This window comes from Hylobates moloch, unplaced genomic scaffold (assembly GCF_009828535.3).
Source record: "Hylobates moloch isolate HMO894 unplaced genomic scaffold, HMol_V3 SCAFFOLD_13, whole genome shotgun sequence".
Lineage (NCBI taxonomy): Eukaryota > Metazoa > Chordata > Mammalia > Primates > Hylobatidae > Hylobates > Hylobates moloch.
In genome coordinates, this window is record NW_026652288.1 from 33007503 (window position 1) to 33032838 (window position 25336).

At 41.9% G+C, this 25336-nt stretch overlaps 1 protein-coding gene across 6 annotated transcripts in view; it reads left to right on the forward strand.

Annotated features, from left to right (window-relative positions):
* Nucleotides 1-25336, forward strand: part of LTBP1 (latent transforming growth factor beta binding protein 1) — a 462412-nt gene that overhangs the window by 315171 nt on the left and 121905 nt on the right. For all 6 annotated transcript variants that reach the window (XM_032172648.2, XM_032172650.2, XM_058426675.1 and 3 more), the window contains 5 exons: nucleotides 942-1067; nucleotides 2273-2398; nucleotides 3068-3190; nucleotides 7603-7722; nucleotides 21558-21680. In XM_032172648.2, coding sequence (XP_032028539.1) covers nucleotides 942-1067; nucleotides 2273-2398; nucleotides 3068-3190; nucleotides 7603-7722; nucleotides 21558-21680 — 618 coding nt within the window. The remainder of the gene's footprint in view (nucleotides 1-941; nucleotides 1068-2272; nucleotides 2399-3067; nucleotides 3191-7602; nucleotides 7723-21557; nucleotides 21681-25336) is intronic.

Sequence of the window (25336 nt, forward strand, 5' to 3'; positions counted from 1 at the left end):
TGCACTGTCTTCAAGCCAGTGCTTCTAATCACCAGCTATGCCACCTTCACTAGGCTATTATACCTTCTTACAAAGGTTGTTGGAAATGGAAAATCTTAAGGGAATAATTAATCTCAGAAGGCCCCCTTTGAGTCCTCGGGGTTTTTTTGATGGACTCCACCTAACCATGGATTCCTAAGACCCTCCCTCCACTGCAGTGTATGTCTGTGAGTAGAGTGAGAGTAGACTGAGGACTTGAACAGGGCTAATCTGTACAGGCTATATAGAAGAAGCCAGTCTTACACAGGGCTCAGTAACAGAGTAAGGGAGGAATTTAGCAGAAAAGATTTGGGAAAAGATTCTACTTTACCACTAGAAATAAAATATGTTCATGTTGAAATTGGCAAATAATAGTAAGATACACCAAGAAGTTTTTCTTTGTTTAGAAGTGGGAGGTCTTTGGGGGGATTAATGGTAAATTTTGGAGGAGATTGGATGTATTTGTTGAAACTCAAATATGGCCTGCTAAAGAATGGAAAGTTACAATGTGTTTCTTATAAATAGATAAGAAATCTCTTATCTATTGGTGATTCAAACTCTATCATCTAAGATGAACTACAGTGAATAGAAACTCATTAATAGGCCATTTTGGAAGCTGTTTTATTAATAATTGATTTTCTTACAACTTACAACATGGCCTGTTTCTGAGTTTCTACTCACTTCAGTTCATCTTAAAAATGGTTTCACTAGGAACTATTGATGGCCTTGGACAGGACTAACTAATCCATTATAAAGTAATCATATGAATTTATACTTGATGTCAGAGGTCACCTTTGTCTTCTAAATGCAGAGCTGGCAATAATTTGCTAGTTGGTCAGGAAACGCAAAGTAATACTTTGCAAGTAGCAGTGAAATCTGTTCATTTCTGTGGGTTTTTTCACATTATTTTATTACTTTTAAAGAAATCAATGAATGTACTGTGAACCCTGATATCTGTGGAGCAGGACACTGCATTAACCTACCGGTGAGATACACCTGTATATGCTACGAGGGCTACAAGTTCAGTGAACAACAGAGGAAATGTGTGGGTAAGAGACAATTTTGATTGACTAAATTATTAAATATCAAACATTTGCACATTAAGAACATTTTTTTCTTAAACCAACTTAACCATTTTGGGAAAATGTTACTGGTTTAATTTTTTGAAAGTTTATCCTTTAGCTAAGGGAGCTCAAAAAAAGATGTGCTAAACAACTGGAATTCTCTTACCTCTTTGTTCAACATTTGTTTAACTCGCAAATGTAATACATTTACATAAAGGTGAAATAATTTCCAAAAGCTTTTTGGATAAAGTAAACAAAATATGAATTATAGAAACAGCTACCTAAAAACATGTATTTAGCAAAAACAAATTAACGTTAATGTATACTGCAGTAAAGAATTACATTCATTTATGTACATAAGACTTGATTTTTTTAAAGGGATTTTAAAATTGAAAATCCATATATGCTGGCCTGAAGGTGTCAGTCAATTTAGAAATTTAGGGATCTCATATATGCTCCTTTTGGGAAAAAAAAAAAAAAAAAGTATCTCAGAAAGATAGGCAGTAGAGTTAAATAAATCATTTTAATAAATAAATCATTTTAATGTGACTAAATTTAATTTCTCTTTTTCTTAAGAAAAAGAAAATTCAGCACTAAATTATAAGGCCAATAGGAAGCAACAAAGGAACATATCTAATTAATACTACTTTAGTGTATATGTGAATTTTGCTGTTTGGTGTATGTGTATGGGGGAGAATGGAGACAGCCACCTGGTCCATAATTTGGCTATTTCCCTGTCATTTGCATACATTATATGTGTCACTTTCAGAACCTAGAATATTAAGTTGGAAAGACAACAGAGATGACCTAATCCAACTCCACCCATATGCACAGAGGAAGAGTCTCTTTCATGGCATTTCTGACTCCTTACTGACAGCACATTCCATTGCTTGGATGTCTCTCATTATCAGGAGAATCCTTCTGTGTTGACCTGAAATCTGCCTCTTTGAAACACCAGTGTCATGGTTTTATAGTTTTAGCCTTTGAAGTGATACACAGTAGGCTGCTTCTCTCTTCCAGGAACAATCCTTCAAGTATGCGAGGAGAAAGATCGTGTCTCCTTTTGCTGTTTTCCTCAGTTATAAAGGTTGGGTGGTACCCAGGGAATAGTATGATGGTATTTTACAGAACAGGGAAACTAAGTTCTTACTACACAGAACTAATGTTTTTATATGTATTTTTGTTAACAGATATTGATGAGTGTACTCAGGTCCAACACCTCTGCTCCCAGGGACGCTGTGAAAACACTGAGGGAAGTTTCTTGTGCATTTGCCCAGCAGGATTTATGGCCAGTGAGGAGGGTACTAACTGCATAGGTAATGGCAGTGTTCTTCCTGATTACAAATTCTTAGATCTGAGTTTTTAGATCCCCTAAGACTATCATCAGTTCAGTGCTTATCCAGACAACCCAGAATTTTTTATTAAACAATTATCATGACAGCAGTCTGCTAGATCCCAGGTGATATAAAAATGGATTTTTTCCCCTAACATTTTTGAAGAAAGAGTGTCACATATGTGCATAGACAAGATACATTAAATGTTACTTTTGGACCACCCTGCATGAATCAGATCAGTTACTGGCCAGGCGTCATGGCTCACACCTGTAATCCCAGCACTTTGGGAGGCTGAGGCGGGCGGATCACCTGAGGTCAGGAGTTTGAGACCAGCCTGACCAACATGGAGAAACCCTGTCTCTACTAAAAATACAGAATTAGCCAGGCGTGGTGGCGCATGCCTGTAATCCCAGCTACTCAGGAGGCTGAGGCAGGAGAATTGCTTGAACCCAGGAGGTGGAGGTTGCAGTAAGCCGAGATCATGCCATTGCACTCCAGCCTGGGCAACAAGAGCGAAACTCCATCTCAAAAAAAAAAAAAAAAAAAGGAATCAGTTACTTTGTTATTATATTTGAGCTAAGCTGGGAGATGGGAGAGGTTTGAAACAATATTTGGAACACAAAACTCAACAATGCTATCTGCTCTTCGTAGATGTTGACGAATGCCTGAGGCCGGATGTCTGTGGGGAGGGGCACTGTGTCAATACTGTGGGGGCCTTCCGGTGTGAGTACTGCGACAGCGGGTACCGCATGACCCAGAGAGGCCGTTGTGAGGGTGAGTCAGCTGAGAGTGTTCAGCACACATGACGGTGATGTGCAGGGTTGGTAGGCACCTTGCCTGGTTCTTGTTTTCTTCCCACACTCCAATGGGTGACGCCAGTTTATCCAAGCTCTTTCTGCTTCCTGGATTCACAGGCTCTTTGCCTCTTCCTTTCACTGGCTCTTTTGGGCTTATTTTCCATCTTCATGCTCTCATTATTTTTCACCTCAATATCTGCCTTTCTGGTATTTGGAGTGAAATCACCATAGAATGATTAATTGCATCATATTTAGTACAAACACAGACTTAATTACAGAGTCCGGACCATTCATCTGGGAACATGGTGCAGGTGTAACCAGTGTTGATTTTTTGTTTTTGACCTTTTCACCTACTTACATTCCTTTGTCTCCACTGCTTTCTTTTACATGTGTTCTGGGACTTTCTCACAGACTCCCTAAGAAGCATGGTCTGACAAACTTTGGTCAGATTCCAACTGTGCTTGATAAAATTTCCTCATTATTGACCACAGCAATGAGTTTTCTCTCATTATAAAAATGTTATAAAAAATATTTATAGCATGGTCACAATTATTATCCTTTTCATATTTCTGTTCACGTTTGTGTCCAAGTTGCTCTGGTTCTTTTTGAAACCACCGTAGTGAGGCCAGGCACGGTGGCTCACGCCTGTAATCCCGGTGCTTTGGGAGGTTGAAGCGGGTGGATCACTTGAGGCCAGGAGTTTGAGACCAGCCTGGCCAACATGCTGAAACTCCCTCTCTCCTAAAAATACAAAAATTAGCTGGATGTGGTGGCGCACACCTGTAATCCCAGCTACCTGGGAGGCTGAGGAACAAGAATCACTTGAACCTGGGAGGCAGAGGTTGCAGTGAGCCAAGATCATGCCACTGCACTCCAGCCCAGGTGACAGAGAAAAACCTTGTCTCCAAAAAACAAAACAAACAAACAAAAACACTATGACACTTTTTTTGCAATTATTTTCATGAAGAAATACACTGACCTTCTGCTAAAAACCTGCCATGGAAATATGAGGGTGAAGGAACGAGGGATCTCTGAGGGCACGGGAGCATGGTGCTGGTTCCTTGGGGTTCCCTGCCTGGCTGTCAGCAGAGCCTAATAGATCTGGGCTCTGTTAGGTGGGGCAGGATGGACTAGGTTGGCACAGCCAGCCCTCAGCTGTCCCCTGGCTTCTGCATGTTGGTTTTCTTCACCGCTCTAATGACCCAGGCCTGGAGGGAGAGCTAATTAGACACTTTTTGGCAGCCTACACTTGCCCCTCCTGCTGGCGTCTTGCCTCTGCCCCTTGGGTTCCAATCTAGAGAGAAGTGGGAGTGTCTTATGTTGCTGGATCTCTGATCAGCATGGAGTCTTGTACCCTCCCCGAGGGCCACGAGGCTACAGAACAAGTACAGGTGTAAAGTGTCTCCATGCTGCTCTTCCAGGGAACTCTCCTCTGATGTAGAGACTCAGCGTGGGATCAGCTCACCACGCCCACGCTTAGTAACTGCCTGACCTGCAGCCACTGACTTTGCCCCTTTGAAATGTAGTACATCACCTGTAAAATAGGAACCATGAAGTTAACTTTCCAGGTTTTCATGAAAATAACTTCATGTTGCCATAACTTGTATGATGCCTGTCACTTTGTTAGTTTTCAAGAAGTTATAGTTTCTTTAAATCTCCCCCATCCCTGACTCCTTTTGTGTTTGTATAGATCTCAAGTACCTCTGTAGTTGCAGGGAGTGCTTTAAAAAAACGGGGTAAGTTTATTTGACAAGCATTTATGTGCAGAGCAGTATCCTCCAATCCCCAACAAAGAAGTCAAATACTGATTCTTTTTTTTTCTTTTTTTTCCCTTTCTTTCTTTCTTTCTTTTTTTTTTTTTTTTTTTTTTTTTTTTTTTTTATTGAGACAGTCTTGCTCTGTCGCCCAGGCTGGAGTGCAGTGGTGTGATTTCAGCTCACTGCAAGCTCCGCCTCCTGGGTTCACACCATTCTCCTGCCTCAGCCTCCTGAGTAGCTGGGACTACAGGTGACCGCCACCACACCCGGCTAATTTTTTTTTGTATTTTTAGTAGAGACAGGGTTTCACCGTGTTAGCCAGGATGGTCTCGATCTCCCGACCTCGTGATCTGCTGGTCTCAGCCTCCCAAAGTGCTGGGATTACAGGCGTGAGCTACCGCACCCGGCCCAAATACTGATTCTTAAGTTCTACACACGGGTCAAGAATGGGAAGATAAGATACTTAAGAAATAGGATGGAAAGGAATAGAAAAGAAATTGGAAAATTATGTACTTAAATTGGAAGTTTGTAGGAGAATATTTGGTAATATTCAATATATGAAAATTATTTGAGAGAAAGATGACTAGCGTTCCCTGAGTAAATAATATATAATTCTATCCCCATGAAGAGTCTTGAAAAGAGGAAAGAGCCAAGCAACGCGGCTGTTTTCAAATTTCATCATGGACTAGAACCAAACGTCCCCGGGCTTCTGGCTCACAGATTTTCTCAGCTGTCACTAACGAAGTTGCTTTCAAATAGCACCAGTCTCCAAGGAGTCTATTGTAGTTTACAGATATTATCTCATGCATCCTTACCTTACTCTGTTAAGGTATTACAAGGCAGGTAGTTCCTAATTTATAGAAGAGGGGAAAAGCAGAGGTGAGAGCAGCTAGAAATTCAGGGACGTTATCTTGTATTGCTCAACATTGCACCTTATTTATTGGGCCAGCCGTCTCAATGGCATTCTCTGATTTAGCAGTTGTAGTTCTATTTTTTTGAAATATCCCATCCAGAGGAGAATGTAATGCTATTTGGAAAATGAAACTGGCAAGCACCATCTTTTTGTAGAACAAGAAGTCCCAGAACATCTGACCTAAAAAAACCACTATGTGTCATTGGCTTTTGGCAAGAATTTTTACTGATAGAAAAAAAATTACAACACTGACCTGGTGCTTATTTTGTTAATATCATCTTCAACTTTTTCACTTTAAGTATCTTTTCACATGTCTAATGATATGCAATGGGAGATAATTTTTAAGTATTTACTAGAATGTAGACATCACATACCCATGGATATTTAGTGGACCCATTATATATTTCTTTCTTTTTTTGTTTCTGTAGTTTATGTCCTGAAAATCTGTTTATATTTTAAGTGTGATTAAAGGTCATATATACATTGTGTACTGGGATACTTAAACATTAAATCCACTCATATAAATTCAAGATCCACCTCAGAAAAAACACTTATTTTAAATGCAGCTAGAAGCCATGGTGTTAACACTTATTTTAAACTGTTGAACTCTCTCCTATATCTTTTTCCTAATTTTATTGTTTGACAATTCTTAAAAATGCCTCAAGCTGTCGTAGTAGTTATCTCTGCACAGACTTAACCATATTTTAGGTGATTTTTTTCTCCCCAAATTGAAAAGAATGATGATTAATAACTTCAGTTAGATGTGAATATGAAAAGTAAGGTGTATTTTTACCAGAAAATATTACCATATGGTCATATCACCATGTTTTCTGGAAAGGCTTGGAAGTAGGTGATGAGTTCACTCTCTCCTCATGTTTTTTTTTTTTTCCACCTCCAGGGAATTCCTGTCATATGAAAGGTTTTAAATTATTCAAACCTAGGATGTTCTTGGGCCCATGAAGCCAAAGTGAGAATTTCCCTAGAGCATCCAATGTCTGCAGAGAGAACCTCTAGCTGGGTGGATACATGGCTTCCTCACACTCACCCCCATTCCTTGTATTTCTTTCTGGAAAGCTGTGCTATTACTTGAAAGGTTTCATGTCCAGAAATTGACCCTAAAGGAGCTGCCAACTCCCAGAGTGGAGAGGCCAGGTCCTGCTAGTTGAAGAATTGGGGCCAGGTTCTTCCTTGGAATGTATGCAAATATTTTAATCCAGGTATGCTTGACCATGCATTATTGCCATGTATTTAAGTATAGACCCAATGTCGGCCGGGCGTGGTGGCTCAAGCCTGTAATCCCAGCACTTTGGGAGGCTGAGGCGGGCGGATTACAAGGTCAGGAGATCGAGACCATCCTGGCTAACATGGTGAAACCTCGTCTCTACTAAAAATACAAAAAATTAGCCGGGCATGGTGGTGGGTGCCTGTAGTCCCAGCTACTTGGGAGGCTGAGGCAGGAGGATGACATGAACCCGGGAGGTGGAGCGTGCAGTGAGCGGAGATGGCGCCACTGCACTCCAGCCTGGGTGACAGAGCGAGACTCCGTCTCAAAAAAAAAAAAAAAAAAAAAGTATAGACCCAATGTCTCACTTACCCAATTATTGTTTTTCCGACTGAAATGTAGATATAACATGCTTTCCCCCCGGACTTCATCCCAAAGTAAGATTTTGCTTTGGTATTCTGATAAAACGTTCACGACCTAGCTTTTTGATTTTTCAGATATTGATGAATGTTTGAATCCAAGTACTTGTCCAGATGAGCAGTGTGTGAATTCTCCTGGATCTTACCAGTGCGTTCCCTGCACAGAAGGATTCCGAGGCTGGAATGGACAGTGCCTTGGTAGGTACTATAGTGTACTTATCAAAGGTTTGTTTCTTCTGCATGGCCCATTTTCTGATAGAGTGGTGTAATGCCAATGGAGCCCTCTTTCAAAATGAAAAAATGAAATCTTACATCAGTCTAAGAAAAGTTCCCAGTAACTTTTAACCATTGAGAAAATAAGACAATGACTTAGCATGAAGGATGTCAGATTCTAGATGGGGCAAATAATTAGGATTGAAACAAACTGTTATTCCTAATGAGATAAATATCCAAAACCAAATAAGATAGTAAGGTCTACAGGAAGGAAGAGAGATGGAGAGCAAAACACTTAAAAAGAGAGAAGAAGTGTCTACCACAGACAAGTAGAATTAGGTAACACACACACACAAATTTTCAACAGAAGTAGCAAAGGTAGTGCCTTAGGCACTGAGGAAGACAGAGTGATAAATTTGCTTTGATTCTAATTATCTGTGCTGTAGTTAGCTCTGCCCCTTAATGGTTTTCATTTGTGTCTACCATGCAATCTTTTCCCCTAAAACTTGAACTCTTTTCCACTCCATACCAGAACTCTGAATATGTGGGTTAAACTTTTCATTCCTTCTTTCCTTTCTCCCTCAAATGCTTAAGAACTTACTATAGGCTATGCATGGTGGCTCATGCCTGTAATCCCAGAACTTTGGAAGGCGGAGGCACGAGGATCACTTGTGGCCAGGAGTTTGACACCAGCCTGGGCAGCATAGCAAGACCTCATCTCTACAAAACATTAAAAAACTTACCTGGGCTTCGTGGTGTGTGCCTGTAATCTCAGCTTCTTGAAGGCTGAGGTGGGAGGATTGCTTGAGTCCGGGAGGTCGAGGTTTCAGTGAGCTATGATTGTGCCACTGCTCTCCAGCCCGAGTGACAGTGAGACCCTGTCTCTAAAATATGAAACAAAAGGCAAAACTTACTGTATATCTCCAGAGTTGTACTAAGTTCTGGGATCTATTGAGAGGAAAAACTGGTATGACCCCTTCCTTTTGGTACTTACTGTCTGGTGGGGGAGACTGACATGCACTCAAACGTCTCACAGATAAATGCAAACTCACAGATTTGAGACAAGCACTAGAAAGGAGAGTTCTATGATGCTGTGAGAGCATATGGTAGAACGAGCTGCCCTTGGGAAAATTCTTGAGTTGAGGTTCAACTGGTGAGGAGGTGGGAGGGAGAACATTTCAGGCACAGTAAACAGCATATGCCAGAGGCTTGTGGAGGAAGAAGAGAGCAGAAGGCCAGTGTAGCTGAAGGCCAGAGAACACAGGAAGATTTGCTGCAAGATGAGAGGACAGACCACTGAAAAATTTAAAGCCCTCTTAGTCCTGTTAAAACTGACGGTCTTCATTCTCATAGCCCTGGGAAGACATTTAGGTGTTTTAATGGGGGTTGCAGAAGTACTCTCAGTTTTAAAGCTTTAGTCTCATCACCAAGCAGCATCAGCTCAGACTCTGTAGCTGGTATGGAGAGCTCCATGTCCTGAGCCCCTAGGCCCATCCCCAACCCAAGAGTCTCTGCTGATGGAGTGGTGAGATGTAGTCTTTGAAGAAAAGATTTTTATTCATTAGTTGTTCCTAATTGCTTATTTGATAAGCAATTGTTTTTGTAACTGGTGCTGGCCAGAAAGTATTAATAGATATGGTTTCAGTTTTCCCATTTGGCATAAATTTCATACTTGCCTATCAAGGTTCCATGTGTATTCTCATTTTCACATCCTGATAAATAATCCAGGAGCAGAGCCTGAACTCTACCTTAAATAACTACAATTCATAATAGTAGTATAAACACAGCCCTGACTCATGAATTTATTAGTGGAATGTGAATGATCAAATTGGCAAGTGATTGTTCTTCAATATAAATAATACTAAATGAATTCTTATACCTGTATGTGCATATATATATAAACTTTAGTGATGGAAGCACAGCACCTCATTTAAAACTAATTTTACTTTTGTCAACCAGATGCGTAGAATCATAAGCAGAAATATTAGATCACTGCATTTCTCAATTCAGCCAAAGTCCCACATTTAGCCCCTTGTTTTGTTTTTGCATTGCTGAGGTCGTGCATTTCCTGTTGTTAAATGGAGGCAGTGCCCTTTATCTTTCTGCTTTGGGTAAAATTTTAGGCTCTACATAATCTACAGATGAAGCCACTCCCCCAAGATTTAATTGCAGTTCCATCCATTGTTCATATTGGACTTGCAGCTCTTCTAAATTTCTCATGAGGGCCTTTGCAGGTTATACTGAAATAGATTTTCCATCTTAATTTTTTATAGTAGTAGAGCTTTCAAATGTTGAGAAGTTGACTGTGACAAAAAGCAGATATTGCAGCATGCCTTTCTACTTACATTGAGCCAATGGGTGGGTTGGATTTTTCTGCTAAACTCTGACCATGTTAATGACTGCCCAGCCCTAGCTTTGTACTTCTGGTACTCTAAAATACCTTTCAGAAGGTGCAGTCTTGTCTTAAGCCTAGTTTTGAGTTGAGCTCATCACTAACATAACTGGGTATATATTCATTCATTTAACAAATACTGAGTATCTACCTTGTGCCGGACATTTTTCCAGGACACTGGGGATTGAGAGTGACTAAAATAGGCCAGGTGCAGTGGCTCACGCCTGTAATCCCAGCACTTTGGGAGGCCGAGATGGGCGGATCATGAGGTCAAGAGATCAAGACCATCCTGGCCAACGTGGTGAAACCCCATCTCCACTAAAAATACAAAAATTAGCTGGGCGTGGTGGCACGTGCCTATAGTCCCAGCTACCCAGGAGGCTGAGGCAGGAGAATCGCTTGAACCTGGGAGGCGGAGGTGGCAGTGAGCCGAGATTGCGCCACTGCACTCCAGCCTGGTGACAGAGCAAGACTCCATCTCAAAAAAAAAAAAAAAGAGAGTGAATAAAATAAAGTTTCTCCCTTCATTGTAGTTACACTCCAGTGCTTACATTGTGCTTACAAATAAACACATAAGCAAGTACAATATATGGGATGTCAGATGTGATACATGACGTGAAGGAAAGTAAAGAAAAAGATTCAGAGTCTTTAGAGATCCCATGGTCAGGATAGTCAAATGCTAAGTTATTAACATGCTCTTCCTGGCTAGTCATTTGTTTTGTCTCTAACCGTTACCTGTGATTATATCCTTTTAGTTCCGATAATATAGGATATATTGATGAATTTTTTGCCGCAGTTTTTAATGAAAATTCTCCGTGATAACATTAAAGACTTTTTTTTTTTTTTTTTTTTTTTTTTTTTGGAGACGGAGTCTCGCTCTGTCGCCCAGGCTGGAGTGCAGTGGCGCAATCTCGGCTCACTGCAAGCTCCGCCTCCCGGGTTCACGCCATTCGATCCCGCCCAGGGTCCCAAAACTGGATTACAAGTGCCCACCCCCCGGCGATTTTTTTTTTTTTAGAGACAGAATTCTGCAGTGGCATGATCTTGGCTCACTGCAACCTCCGCCTCCCGTGTTCACGCCATTCTCCTGCCTCAACCTCCCGAGTAGCTGGGATTACAGGTGCCCGCCACCACGCCCGGCTAATTTTTTGTATTTTTAGTAGAGATGGGGTTTCACCATGTCAGCCAGGATGGTCTCGATCTCCTGACCTCGTGATCCACCCGCCTCGGCCTCCCAAAGTGCTGGGACTACAGGCGTGAGCCACCGTGCCTGGCCAATAAAAAATTTCCTGTAATCACACCATTTTGGTGAAAAATCCTACATTTGGCATTTGTTAGTTGCCATCTGTAGAGATGATAATGTCTATCTCACAGGGCTGCGATGTTCCATAAATCTTAGTATCTTTTTTTCTACAACTCTCCTCTCACATGTTTTTACATTGTTATAATCAAATATATACAATGTTTTATATAACATTTCTTAAATTTGGCATTATGCTTATAGTTTTTTTCTAAACTGGTCTATCTTCACGTTGATTTGACTCTCTTTCTATTGAATTTTCATTAAGCATTGCTATTCAACCCCTATATTCTGCAGGGATTTTATACCAGTTACACTTTCTGCTTCTTTCACAGACTAAATGATGAACTTGGTGAAACCATTAATGGCCTCTTTGTATTCATGCCATGTAAGCTGGATCTTACTGATTGATGCTTCTCCTTGATTTATAAATTAGAGCAGAAATTGTTTTGGGCAGAAATAGGCAAAATGTTAGCAGGTGTTGTCTGAGGGACTACATTTTTTCCCTAGTGTTTAGCTCAGGTCATACAATAGTTTATTATCCACTTCAAATATCTATCATTTCTGACTGTACCTAACACACATCATCCCTAATGCTTTTTGGCAACTCTTGTTGGCTCTTCTGTTAATGTAGCTTCTTCTTTCAAGTCGTGGATTTCATTCTTCTCTAGAGAGTCACGTTCGTCATTCGGCACTGTATTCCTTGGACCTGACATTCAGCCTGGAGTTGCTGCCCACTTGATCCCCACCTTTAATGACTATTTCGTCACTCTGGGTTCTGGCCAGTTCCAAATGGCTGTTTCATCCAAGTCCTTTCTTAAGGGAAGCCAGCCTGTCAGGTACTCAATTAACAGGTTCTTCTTGACTTGTGGAGAGCTGGCCTGATTCAAACCCGATGAGAGCCATCCCCCAAGGAAACTCTCTAATATTTAATTATTTAAAGATACATTTGATATTGCTAATGTAGAGATCTTAGTTCCCTGAATTTAGACAGAGTTTGGGCTACATGACCTCTCTGAAGCTTAGTTTTATTATCTGTAAAATGGGGATCGAAATACTTGCTGTTTAAGCTTTCTTGCCAGAACAAAGTAAGCAATATGAAGCACCTAGTAGGCATCTGACACATGGTAGAACCCCGTCCATGCTACAACCCTTTTGTCCCCAACTATTACCCTCCTCTATCCTGCTCTTGTCCTCAAACATAAGAGATGCAGTAATAACTGGTACTTGGTAAAGTAAATTATGTATCACATTCTTTTTTTTTTTTGGAGATGGTGTCTCACTCTTGTCGCCCAGGCTGGAGTGCAATGGCGTGGTCTCGGCTCACTGCAACGTCCGCCTCCAGGGTTCAAGGGATTCTCCTGCCTCAGTCTCCCGAGTAGCTGGGATTACAGGTGCCCACCACCACGCTTGGCTAATTTTTGTGTGTTTAGTAGAGATGGGGTTTCACCATGTTGGCCAGGCTAGCCTCGAACTCCTGACCTCAGGTGATCCACCCACCTCAGCCTCCCAAAGTGCTGGGATTACAGGCGTAAGCCACCATGCCCGGGCCACATTCTTCTATATAACTATATTCTCTTTGGCTTTTTGAAGCTCATGTCATACAGTTTTTTAATTCTTCCTATGTCATTGGAGCATTCTTATTTTTATTTTTATTTTTTATTTTATTGTATTTATTTATTTTTTTGAGACAGAGTCTCCCTCTGTTGCCCAGGCTGGAGTGCAATGGTGCAATCTCGGCTCACTGCAACCTCCACCTCCCGGGTTCAAGCAATTCTCCTGCCTCAGCCTCCTGAGTAGCTGGGATTACAGCTGCATGCCATTACGCCTGGCTAATTTTTGTATTTTTGGTAGAGACGGGGTTTCACCGTGTTGGTCAGGCTGTTCTCGAACTCCTGATCACGTGATCCACCTGCCTCAGACTCCCAAAGTGCTGGGATTACAGGCATGAGCCACCGCGCCTGGCCTTTTGGAGAATTCTTTTATGAATGTAAATAATTTTGTGGTTCCTGTTCGATATCTCCCATCCAAATACTAACTGGGCCCACCCTGCTTAGCTTCCAAGGTCAGGCTAGATTGGGCACGTTAGCCATAAAAAATGATGAGTTCATGTCCTTTGTAGGGACAGGGATGAAGCTGGAAGCCATCATTCTCAGCAAACTGTCGCAAGGACAAAAAACCAAACACCGCATGTTCTCACTCATAGGTGGGAATTGAACAATGAGAACACATGGACACAGGAAGGGGAACATCACACACCAGGTCCTGTTGTGGGGTGGGGGGAGAGGGGAGGGATAGAATTAGGAGATATACCTAATGTTAAATGACGAGTTAATGGGTGCAGCACACCAACATGGCACATGGATACATATGTAACAAACCTGCACGTTGTGCACATGTACCCTAAAACTTAAAGTATAATAAAAATAAAATAAAAACAACAACAACAACAAAAACTTCTGAAAGTAGGCAGCATGGTTTGTGGGAACATTAATTATTATAACAAAATCCTTCTCATTATATAGTTTATGAAGGTTTTGACGTGATGGCATCATTTGATCCTCACGGTAGTCATCTCTGTAGTACAAGTGTGGAAATTGATTCCCAAACAAGAGACTAGGCTTACTAAAGGTTATAGGTAATAAATATCAGAACTAGGATGTGACCCCTGATCTTTTATCTCTAAATCCAGTGTTTTGTTCTGTACAATGTCTCATGTACCCTTCATGTACACATAAGAAAACTAAAGAACAAAACAATATAATGAAGACAATAAGGAAAATAAAAGAGCATAGAAAGGAGAAAGCCACATGGGCTGGAATCATCCCTTGCAAGCAGCAGTAACAATGGCTCGGGGATTCTAGAGTTTGAGACAGCAAGTCTGCACCATATGTAGTGGCAGTTGAGTTTTGCTGAAAGATAAAATGCTCCTTTGGAAAGGTGAGGTAGGAAGCCAGTAATTTGATGGGATTAGTGATTGGATTTTTCTGAGATCATCCTTGGCTCTTTATGTAGGATGTGCATAGCATTCATTGGTTTTTCTCCAGTTCTGCAAAGCTGTGATGATTCTTTGAGGATTATGTAACAAATGTTTGTCAGCAGCTCTGTTGCTACTACCCCATATTTTAACTTCATCAGAACTGACAGAGGGGGTGTGAGATTCTGAGGATCTACTATACCTCAAATGCAGTTGAGGTGGTTTCATCACACTGGCTGGACCAACATCTGTCTCTCATTTTGCCATGCTTGCTTTTCTGCCAAATATATTCTCCCATCTTCTTTAGTATAAAAGATTATGTGTGAAGAATAGTTGAGGAATCACTGGAGTAATGACACATTTGGGGTAGGGGGTAATCCTGTGTTTTCCTATAGTTATAGTGCTAGAATAAGATGCTTTATCCCTATCTCAAGTGGTACTGACTCACTGAAGCCTGTATTGGTGATTAAGGAACAAATTGAGTTTGGATAGCCTTAGAGAAATAATTGGCTATGTTAACATATTCATCTCATTGAAAGTACAGGAAGTAATACAGGTAAATTACTGCTCCAGGACAAATTCTAGCCAACTCCAAGCATCTGCTACATGAAATGTAAGTGAGCACAGGCTGAGGAGAACATGACCGGGTGACATCAGCCACTGAATATCCTCTGTACGTGGTGGGTTATGCCCACCAGGGAGGGGCTTGAGACAGTCTGGTATGTTCCCAGGATATTAGTGTGTCCGGAATTCGTGGGTTCTTGGTCTCACTGACTTCAAGAATGAAGCCGCGGACCCTCACGGTGAGTGTTACAGCTCCTAAAGGCGGCGTGTCCGGAGTTTGTTCCTTCTGATGTTCAGATGTGTTTGGAGTTTGTTCCTTCTGGTGGGTTCGTGGTCTCACTGGCTCAGGAGTGAAGGTGCAGACCTTCGCGGTGAGTGTTACAGCTCTTAAGGCGGCGCGTCTGGAGTTGTTCGTTTCTCCCAGTGGGCTCGTGGTCTCACTGGCTTCAAGAGTGAAGCTGCAGACCTTCGCGGTGTGACAGCTCATAAAAGCAGTGTGGACCCAAAGAGTGAGCAGTAGCAAGATTTATTGCAAAGAGTGAAAGAACAAAGCTTCCACAGTGTGGAAGGGGACCCCAGCGAGTTGACACTCCTGGCTCGGGCAGCCTGCTTTTATTCTCTTATCTGGCCCCACCCATGTCCTGCTGATTGGTAGAGCGGAGTGGTCTGTTTTGACAGGGCGCCGATTGGTGCGTTTACCATCCCTGAGCTAGACATAAAGGTTCTCCACGTCCCCATCAGATCAGTTAGGTACAGAGTATCGACATAAAGGTTCTCCAAGGCCCCACCAGAGCAGCCAGATACAGAGTGTCAGTTGGTGCATTCACAAACCTCGAGCTAGACACAGAGTGCCGACTGGTGTATTTATAATCCCTGAGCTAGACATAGGTTTTCCAAGGCCCACCAGAGCATCTAGACACAGAGTGTCGATTGGTGCACTCACAAACCTCCAGCTAGACATAGGGTGCTGATTGGTGTGTTTACAAACCCTGAGCTAGATACAGAGTGCCGATTGGTGTATTTACAATCCTTGAGCTAGACATAAAGGTTCTCCAAGGCCCCACCAGAGTAGCTAGATACAGAGTGTCGGTTGGTGCATTCACAGAACCTGAGCTAGACACAAGGTGCTGATTGGTGTATTTACAATCCCTGAGCTAGACATAAAGGTTCTCCACATCTCCACCAGACTCAGGAGCCCAGCTGGCTTCACCCAGTGGATCTTGCACCAGGGCTGCAGGTGGAGCTGCCTGCCAGTCCTGCGCCGTGTGCTCGCACTCCTCAGCCGTTGGGTGGTCGATGGGACTGGGCGCTGTGGAGCAGCGGGTGGCGCTCGCTGGGGAGGCTCCGGCTGCACAGGAGCCCATGGAGGGGGTGGGAGGCTCAGGCTCGGCGGGCTGCAGGTCCCGAGCCCTGCCTCGCGGGAAGGCAGCTAAGGCCCGGCGAGAAATCGAGCGCAGTGCCAGTGGGCTGGCACTGCTGGGGGACCCAGTACACCCTCCGCACCCGCTGGCCCGGGTGCAAAGTCCCTCATTGTCCCTCACTGGACGGCTGCTCTGAGTGCAGGGCCCGCCAAGCCCACGCCCACCTGGAACTCTAGCTGGCCCGCAATCGCGGCGCGCAGCCCCAGTTCCCGCTCGCGCCCCTCCCTCCACACCTCCCTGCAAGCCGAGGGAGCCGGCTCTGGCCTTGGCCAGCCCAGAAAGGGGCTTCCACAGTGCAGCGGGGGGCTGAAGGGCTCCTCAAGTGCCGCCAAAGTGGGAGCCGAGGCAGAGGAGGCGCCGAGAGCGAGCGAGGTCTGTGACGACTGCCAGCACGCTGTCACCTCTCATTAGGAAGGGAAATTTTAAATTTTAAAAGGTTCTTCACCCAGATGAATTACACCCCAAAGCAATGAGACAATGAGCCAGGTGGGATTACTGGCCAGCTGGGAGTCATCTCTGTGAAATTGTGGAGAATTGACAGTTACCAGAGGATACGGAGAGAGTATTGTTTTCATTTCCCCCCAGAAAGAAAAGAAGGTGGAGGCCGGGCACGGTGGCTCATGCCTGTAATCTCAGCACTTTGGGAGGCCGATGTGGGCAGATCACAAGGTCAGGAGATCAAGACCATCCTGGCTAACACGGTGAAACTCTGTCTCTATTAAAAATACAAAAAATTAGCCAGGTATGGTGGTGAGCACCTGTAGTCCCAGCTACTCAGGTGGCTGAGGCAGGAGAATCGCTTGAACCCAGGAAGCAGAAGTTGCAGTGAGCCAAGATCTCACCACTGCACTGCAGCCTGGGTGACAGAGCGAGACTCTGTCTCAAAAAAAAAAAAAAAAGAAAAGAAGGTGGAGTCTGGGAATTACTGACCACTGAGCTTCATGTTAATCTTGACAAAGAACTGTAGAATGTGTGATTCAAACGATGAGATGAAACATTTTTAAAAGGAAGTGATGATTATAAGAACCAGTCAGGATTCATTAAGGATAAATCATGCTAGACTGTCCTGACTGCCTTTCCTGATACAGTGATTAGATGAGTAGACCAGGAAATCCTGTGGGCATGGCACATCTAGTTTTCAACCATGCAATTGTTAGAGTCTCTCTGGGCACTGTAGATGAGAAGGATCAATTTGGACTGGGTGATAGGATAGTAAGATGGATGCATGCATCTTTGAACTATCTGCCTACCAAGTCTGACCTGATACCTCTGGCAAGTTTCTTACCCTGGGAGGTTTAATTAATTCATTGAGTGGCAAATGCCAAATTGTTATGTCTCAAAAGCCCATTGGTAAATTATTTAAGATTTAGAATCCATTTTTCTTTTCTTTCTTTTTTTATTTTTTAAAGTTCAAGGTCTTGTCCAGGCTGGAGTGCAGCACCATGATCACAGCTCACTGCAGTCTCTGACTCCTGGGCTCCAGTGATCCTCCTGCCTCAGCCTCCCAAGTAGCTGGGACTACAGGCACGCACCACCACACTCAGCTAATTAAAAAAAAATGTTTATTTGTGGAGACAGGGGCTTGCTGTGGTGGCCAGACTGGTCTCAAACTCTTGTCCTCAAGCAGTCCTCCCACCTCAGCCTCCTGAGTTTCTAGGATTATAGACAAGAGCCACCGCACCTGGCTAGAACCAATTTTTCTGTCAACGCTGTTTTTGATTATATTTCCTAACAGATAAAACACAAAGGCCTGTTGAACTCATTATGTATATGGACTGGAAGAATTTGGGTAATATGAATATTCTGTAAGACCATATCTTAGAGTAAGACAAATTTTGAGCTCTACCATGAAAACCAGAGGCATAATCACCTCCCTCTGCTTCAGGGAAAAGGCAACCATGGGGTGGGTGGTGGGGTGGGTAGGGATCACCTTCTTCCTTCGTAACCCATTTTGTGTTGCTGTAACAGAACACCTTGACACTAGGTCATTTATGAAGAAGAGAGGTTTATTTATTTAGCTCATGATTCTGGAGACTGGCAAATTCAAGATCAGATGGCCACTTCTGGTGAGAGCCTTGTGCTGCATCTTAATATGCTGGAGAAGTGGGAGGTGAAGCAAGCGCATGCAAAGAGAGCAAAACACAGAGGCAACCTCACTTTATAACAATCCACTCTCTTGGGAACAATTTCATTCCCACAAGAACTAACCCAGTCTCGAGAGAAAGACATTCATCTATCTTAATGAACTAATCTCCTCTTAAAAGCACGACTTCCCTATGCTGCCACCTTGACAACCAAGCCTCAACATGAGTTTTAGCAGGGACAAACCATTTTCAAAGCATAGCACTTCTTATGGCATTGATGGGAGATTTTCCCAAGGGTTGGAAGCTAGAACTGTGGGGGCCACGCCTTCTGCTATCATTACCACCCAGGGCCCCATAAGTTTGTGTCCTTGACTAAACTGAAGAACACTGAAAGCCATTGAAGGTTTTTAAAGTAGAGGAGCCACCACCATTTATCAGATTTGTATTTTAGAAAAAAGTTTATTCTGTCCGCAAGCTGGATAATGGATTAGAGAAGCCAAGTCTTAGAAAAACAAATTAAAAGACTATGGCAGTAACTCAGGTGAGAAAGAATGAAAGTAGGTGATTTGAGAGAGATTTGAAAGGCAGATTGGTATGCCTGGGCAATAAACAATGTGAGGAAAGAGGGAGAGTAAAAGTAAGGACTCCAGAAGAGAGAGAGTAGTACAAGATATTGGTATGGACAATAACATAAGGAAAAGACAGGGGAGGGGTCAGTTTTGGCCGTAAAGACTCAGAGGTACCTGGGGGACATCAAGGAGATGTCCAGTAGACTTACCAGCTGGATGTGTGCTTCTACAGTTTAGGAGAGAAATCTGGGCTAACAATACAATGCTGAATTAATTTTACACCATTTGCATCCACCAAGTGTTTGTATGTGTGGTTGCTCTCTGGAGACCTTCCTTCTTTGTAGCGATTCTTTAGTGATATTTTACTGTCTTGCTATTTTTTCAGGAGCATAGTCTCATTAAGGCAATGTACTTTCAGTTCAAACTGTTCTATAACTACGGTGATTGGCTTGACAGAATTCTGGTTCCATGCAATTATGTCTATAATAAGTAAGAAAGAATAAACACATCAGGCTACCCTAGATATTTCAAGGCATTCTGCTTCATCATTAATCATGAATAGCCTAGAAAAATAGAAGTTTTATAAGTATCTCCTAAATGGTAATCTACAGTGTCTGTTAATTTACTTTACCTAGAGAAAGTATGGTCTTAGAAATTGATTTTGCTGTTATATTCTGCAGCCTTATAAATCACTTTCCCTGGTGCATGAATAATTAAAGAGAGCAATCCATACATTTCTGAGCTTGTTAACATTTTTGAAACAAAACCAGATACTAAACATGACATTTTCCTGTTGCTGTCTGGAATTTCTATGCCTGGTGTCTAGGCTCATTCCCATTATTTACTTTGGCTCCAATGCTTGGCTTCTTCTTTCAAGTTGTTTGCCTTCAGTGTTTACAGAAGTGGATTCCCACAACCAAGGAAAGGGTGGTTAATGAGTCAGTCTGGAAGTGCTATTTTTGTTGTCGTGGACTAGAGTCAGTTCACCATAATTAGTGATATTTTGTGAAAGCAACGCAGAGCACCTAGGCGGTGCCATTTCCTTGGCTCTTCTCAATATGGGCAGGGAACACACCCGTGTGCACACTCACAGATAAGTGTTTGCCATGTTTTAGTACAACTCCATTTCTGCATTCCACTGTAAGAAAGAATAGTCTGAATACAATGCAAATGCATGCAATCTAGACTCTGGATTTGTATTGTCAGTGTGCTTGTGACTGCCTTAAGAGGGTAGAAAGCTTTGCTGCTTTCGTGGTGTAGTGAGCATTGAAAAGTGAAACAGATGCTGTCATGCATCTTTTCCTCCTCGTTTGCCTGCCTTAGGCTTAAGATGCTTTGATTATGTTATAGACCCCTATAAGATTAAGCCTAATTGTGATATTGTATGTGTAGTTTTAGCATTTTGTGATTTAAGTTTTTCCTCTTTAAGTTTTTGCTTATTGATACCTCACTAGTGTCTGTCATTGAGACATACAGTGGACCTACCCAGGGCCATTCAAATGGGACACAGAACTTACATATTTATTTATTTTTGAAAAACAGTAATATGTAGTAGGAACTTAATATTTTTTAATGAAGTAAATTTTAGATGATTATTTTCAATATAAATGCTGTGTTAGCAAATAATAAAAACAAACATCAACTCATACATTCTCTCTTTCTTTAACTGTTTCTATCACAAGATTTAACTTTGCCTGTGACAGAAACTTACAGTCAGGTTAAAAGGATAGGCTGGGGTTCAAATCTCAGAACCACCATTTTCTATGTGGCCTTGGGCTAGTTATTGAACTTCTCTAAGCTTCAGTTCCTTCCTCCATAAAATGGTTGGCCCATAAGGATTTTGTTCGGATTAAATGAGATGATGTATGTAAAGCTTTTAATGCCCACATGTAGCAAGTGCTTGATAAAGATTAGGTGCTATTATTATTATTATCTACCTCTTCAGCCTCTACCCTACCTTCAAACTGCCCAGTAGGCTTGTGTTTGTCCCTTAGATTACTTGGTTTTTATCATATGGATTCACTGCCATTTTAGAGCTTTTTATTAGACTCTTTTTCACCTTTCTGTTAAAACTTCCCTGTGATTTCTCTGGGTCATGAGTCATATCTTTTGCTTTTGTGAACTCTCCCATCCTATTGAATTCATCAGTTTCCAAAATAGACCTCAACCCATCTTTGGTTCTTTGGAAAATTCTTTCTTGTAGAGATGTTGCACTAAATCTCCCGTCTCTTTCTTCCTCCCCCCTACAACAAGCCATCTTTACCTCTTGAATTTGTTCATAGAGCATATTTGGTTCTGAGTTATTTTCAGAAGGTAAGTTAAAGTATAGAACCGTCATCCATTTAGCTCACGACAAGCTGCTTTTTCTCCTTTGAGCTAATTTGACAGTTTATCTTTAAGAATCTGCCTGGTCTTCTGAAGGTCTACTGTTTCCATTTCTAACCAAATTTAACTTTATCCATGTTTTCTTTTTCTTCTTTTTTTGTTCTTTCCATTACGCAACATTCTTCAAGATGTGGACGAGTGCCTGGAACCAAACGTCTGCACAAATGGTGATTGTTCCAACCTTGAAGGCTCCTACATGTGTTCATGCCACAAAGGCTACACCCGGACTCCGGACCACAAGCACTGTAAAGGTAAATACTGTGATCAAGTTTCCCATTTTTATTTAAACTTCATTTAAATATAGATAAGAGCAATTAGCCTTAGAAAAGAGAATCCTGCTACCTGTGTTTATTTTGACCGAGCAACTTAGAGCACATATTGGTTGGCTTGGCTAAAAGTGGCTCCTTGCTGTGGTTAAATACAGAGCATATCTGTTTACGTAAAGGGAAACAATGTATTTTTAGAGAGTGTCTGTAAGCCACAGATCTGTTCATCTAAATTTTTTTCTCATTATAAAAGCAATACACACAGTTTCACAGCTCTGTGAATATATTAAAAACCATTGAATTGTACATTTTAAATAGAATTGTATAGCATGTGAATTATTTCTGAATTAAATTGATATTAAAGAAACCAATATACACTCATTTTAGAAAATTTAGCAAATAGAGAAAAAAGAAAAGTAGCAATCTCACATAATCTCATTAATGAATATTCATATTTCATGGATATTGTATATAAAGATGTTGTTCTATGTAGAATTTTATATCTTGCTTTTTGCCATTTAATAGTATACCTACCATAAGTGTTTTACATTCCATTCATAACATTTTTTCAAACGTTATTTTTAGAGGCTGCACAATATTCTAGTATATTGCCATATTACAGTTTTCTTGCTCTTCTTTAGGTATTGAACAAACCAAAAATTTTCAACTTCTCATTAGTGAATAAAACTGGTACAGGTCTTTTTTTTTTTTTTTTTTTTTTGAGCCGAAGTCTCCCTCTGTTGCCCAGGCTAGAGTGCAATGGCGTGATCTTGGCTCATTGCAACCTCCACCTCCCAAGTTCAAGTGATTCTCCTGCCCCAGCCTCCTGAGTAGCTGGGATTACAGGCGCACGCCACCACGCCCGACTAATTTTTGTTTGTTTGTTTCTTTGTTTCTTTGTTTTGGGTGTTTTTTTGAGATGGAGTCTTGCCCTCTCCCCCAGGCTGGAGTGCTGTGGTGTGATCTCGACTCACTGCAACCCCCGCCTCCTGGGTTCTAGCGATTCTCCTGCCTCAGTCTCCTGAGTAGCTGGGATTACAGGTGCCTCCCACCATGCCCAGCTAATTTTGTATTTTAGTAGAGACGGGGTTTCACCATGTTAGGTAGGCTTGTCTTGAATGCCTGACCTCAGGTGATCTGCCCACCTCGGCCTCCCAAATTGCTGAGATTACAGGCGTGAGCCACCACACCTGGCTAGGTCTCTTTTACGCTTGTAATCCCAGCACTTTGGGAGGCCGAGGCGGGCGGATCACGAGGTCAGGAGATCGAGACCACGGTGAAACCCCGTCTCTACTAAAAATACAAAAAATTAGCCGGGCGTGGTGGCGGGCGCCTGTAGTCCCAGCTACTCGGAGAGGCTGAGGCAGGAGAATGGCGTGAACCCGGGAGGCGGAGCTTGCAGTGAGCCGAGATTGCGCCACTGCACTCCAGCCTGGGCGACAGAGCGAGACTAAATTTGTCTGAATTTAAATTTTTCTTTTTCATAAAATGATTTTAGGTAAAAGTTTTTTTTTTTTTTTTTTTTTGAGACAGAGTCTCCCTCTGTCGCCCAGGCTAGAGTGCAGTAGTGCAATCTTGGCTCACTGCAACCTCCGCCTCCCAGGTTCAAGCAATTCTCCTGCCTCAGCCTCCTGAGTAGCTGGGACTATAGGCACCTGCCATCATGCCCAGCTAATTTTTGTATTTTTAGTAGAGACGAGGTTTCACCATATTGGCCAGGATGGTCTTGAACTCCTGACCTTTTGATCCGCCTGCCTCAGCCTCCCAAAGTGCTGGGATTACAGGTGTGAGCCACCACACCTGGCAAAAATGTTCTGAGTTTTTTTGCTATTTGGTTTTTTTTAATTGGCATGTAATAATTATCCATATTGTACATATTTATGGAGCACACAGTGATGTTTTGATACGTATATTGTATCATGGTCTTTTTACTATTTTTACAGGAGAACATTCTCATTTCAAATATATATTTATTTTAATTCTAAAAAGGTTTAATATTTGTTTTATATGCTCATTCCTTTTAGCAATTCTCTGAACACTTCTAATTTTTAAACATTTACTTCTTATACTTAACATTTATATTTGTTTTTAAAATTTCTGTTAATATCATTTCTCATTTATCAGGCTTTTTATTTTTTTAATCAATGTATATGAACTCTTTATATATGTAATGCATATATAAATGTATGTACACGTGGCCGGACACAGCACTTTGGGAGGCCCAAGGCAGGTAGATCACCTGAAGTCAGGAGTTCAAGACCAGCTTGGCCAACATGGCGAAACCCTGTCTCTGCTAAAAATACAAAAATTAGCTGGGCTTGGTGGCATGCGCATGTAATCCCAGCTACTTAGGAGGCTGAGGCACAAGAATCACTTGAACCTGAGAAGCAGAGGTTGCAGTGAACTGAGATCGTGCCACTGCACTCCAGCCTGAGTGACAGAGCAAGACTCAAAATAGAGTCTCAATGATAATAATAATAATAGTAATAATAAATATGTGTACATTACATATACATTTTTGGTGGTACACTGTTGTAATTTCTCCAAGGCTTCCCTAATTTTTCTTTTTAAGATTTTTAAAGATTTTTTTCTTATGGCCAAATCTGTGGATTTTTTTCTTTTCTGCTTACTTTTACATCTAAAAGTATGTTCTAGCAAAGGGAAAAGAGGAAATGAGTAACAATTTTCTTCTTAAGTGTCTTGATGTAAGTGAAGGGTCTAGGGTGATAATTAATTTCTCACTATGGTAGGCAAGTAGTAAATGAATACCCTGGTACCCTGTAAGAATCGAGGCCTCTTCCACTGGCAGTAGGGAACGTGCAGGCATCTGGATTTGATGCCTTGCTCCCATAATACAGCAGAGCAACAGTGGATCTTGGCCACTCCTAGTGGAACATCTAACGTGGGCACACCTCCATTTCTCCTGGTCCCTTCTCTTTTGGCTCACATCCACAGTTTCCTACTGACTCCTTAAGCCAGGCATCTCCTCAGACCAAATTAAATATGAGAAGCATCTGAAAGGTATTATTTCTTCCCCCATACACTGGATGAATGGTGGATGAGGATCTCAAGCCTTAGGAGTCATGGTTAATCTTTGATTGCTGTATCTAGTTTATTTTCATATCCTGCCATTTTATCTTCTTTCATCCTAATCTGCCTAAGTTTTTCATCTGCTTGTTGATAAAAACTCTTGTAATCTGTCCTCCTCCTTTATATTCCAAACTTACTTGTCACAGTTGCATTCTTCAGCTAGCATTCTCTGACCTATCCAAATCAATGTCACAACTGCCCAGTGAAGATTCTGTGCTTATTTGGACCCAAGTACTTGTTCAAGATTATCCTGCCTTTCATATTCATCTTCTTCCTCACTGCTTACCTGATGTGGCTCTTCCAGTGGTTCATGGTATGACCTTGGGTGAATAATCTCAGGTTTCCAGACATTGTGTCATCCCTAAAATTAGGGGATCAGACTCTCTAATGGGATGTTCAAAGTAGGCACATGTTGAATGAATGGCTCATTACCACTGTCTTGCTCTTGGCCATTGCCATCCCAGCTGAGCCTGGGAAAGATTGGCTGGGGAGACAAGACAACTAACAGCAATCTAATATCCAAGATTATAATATATATATAATGTCTAAAG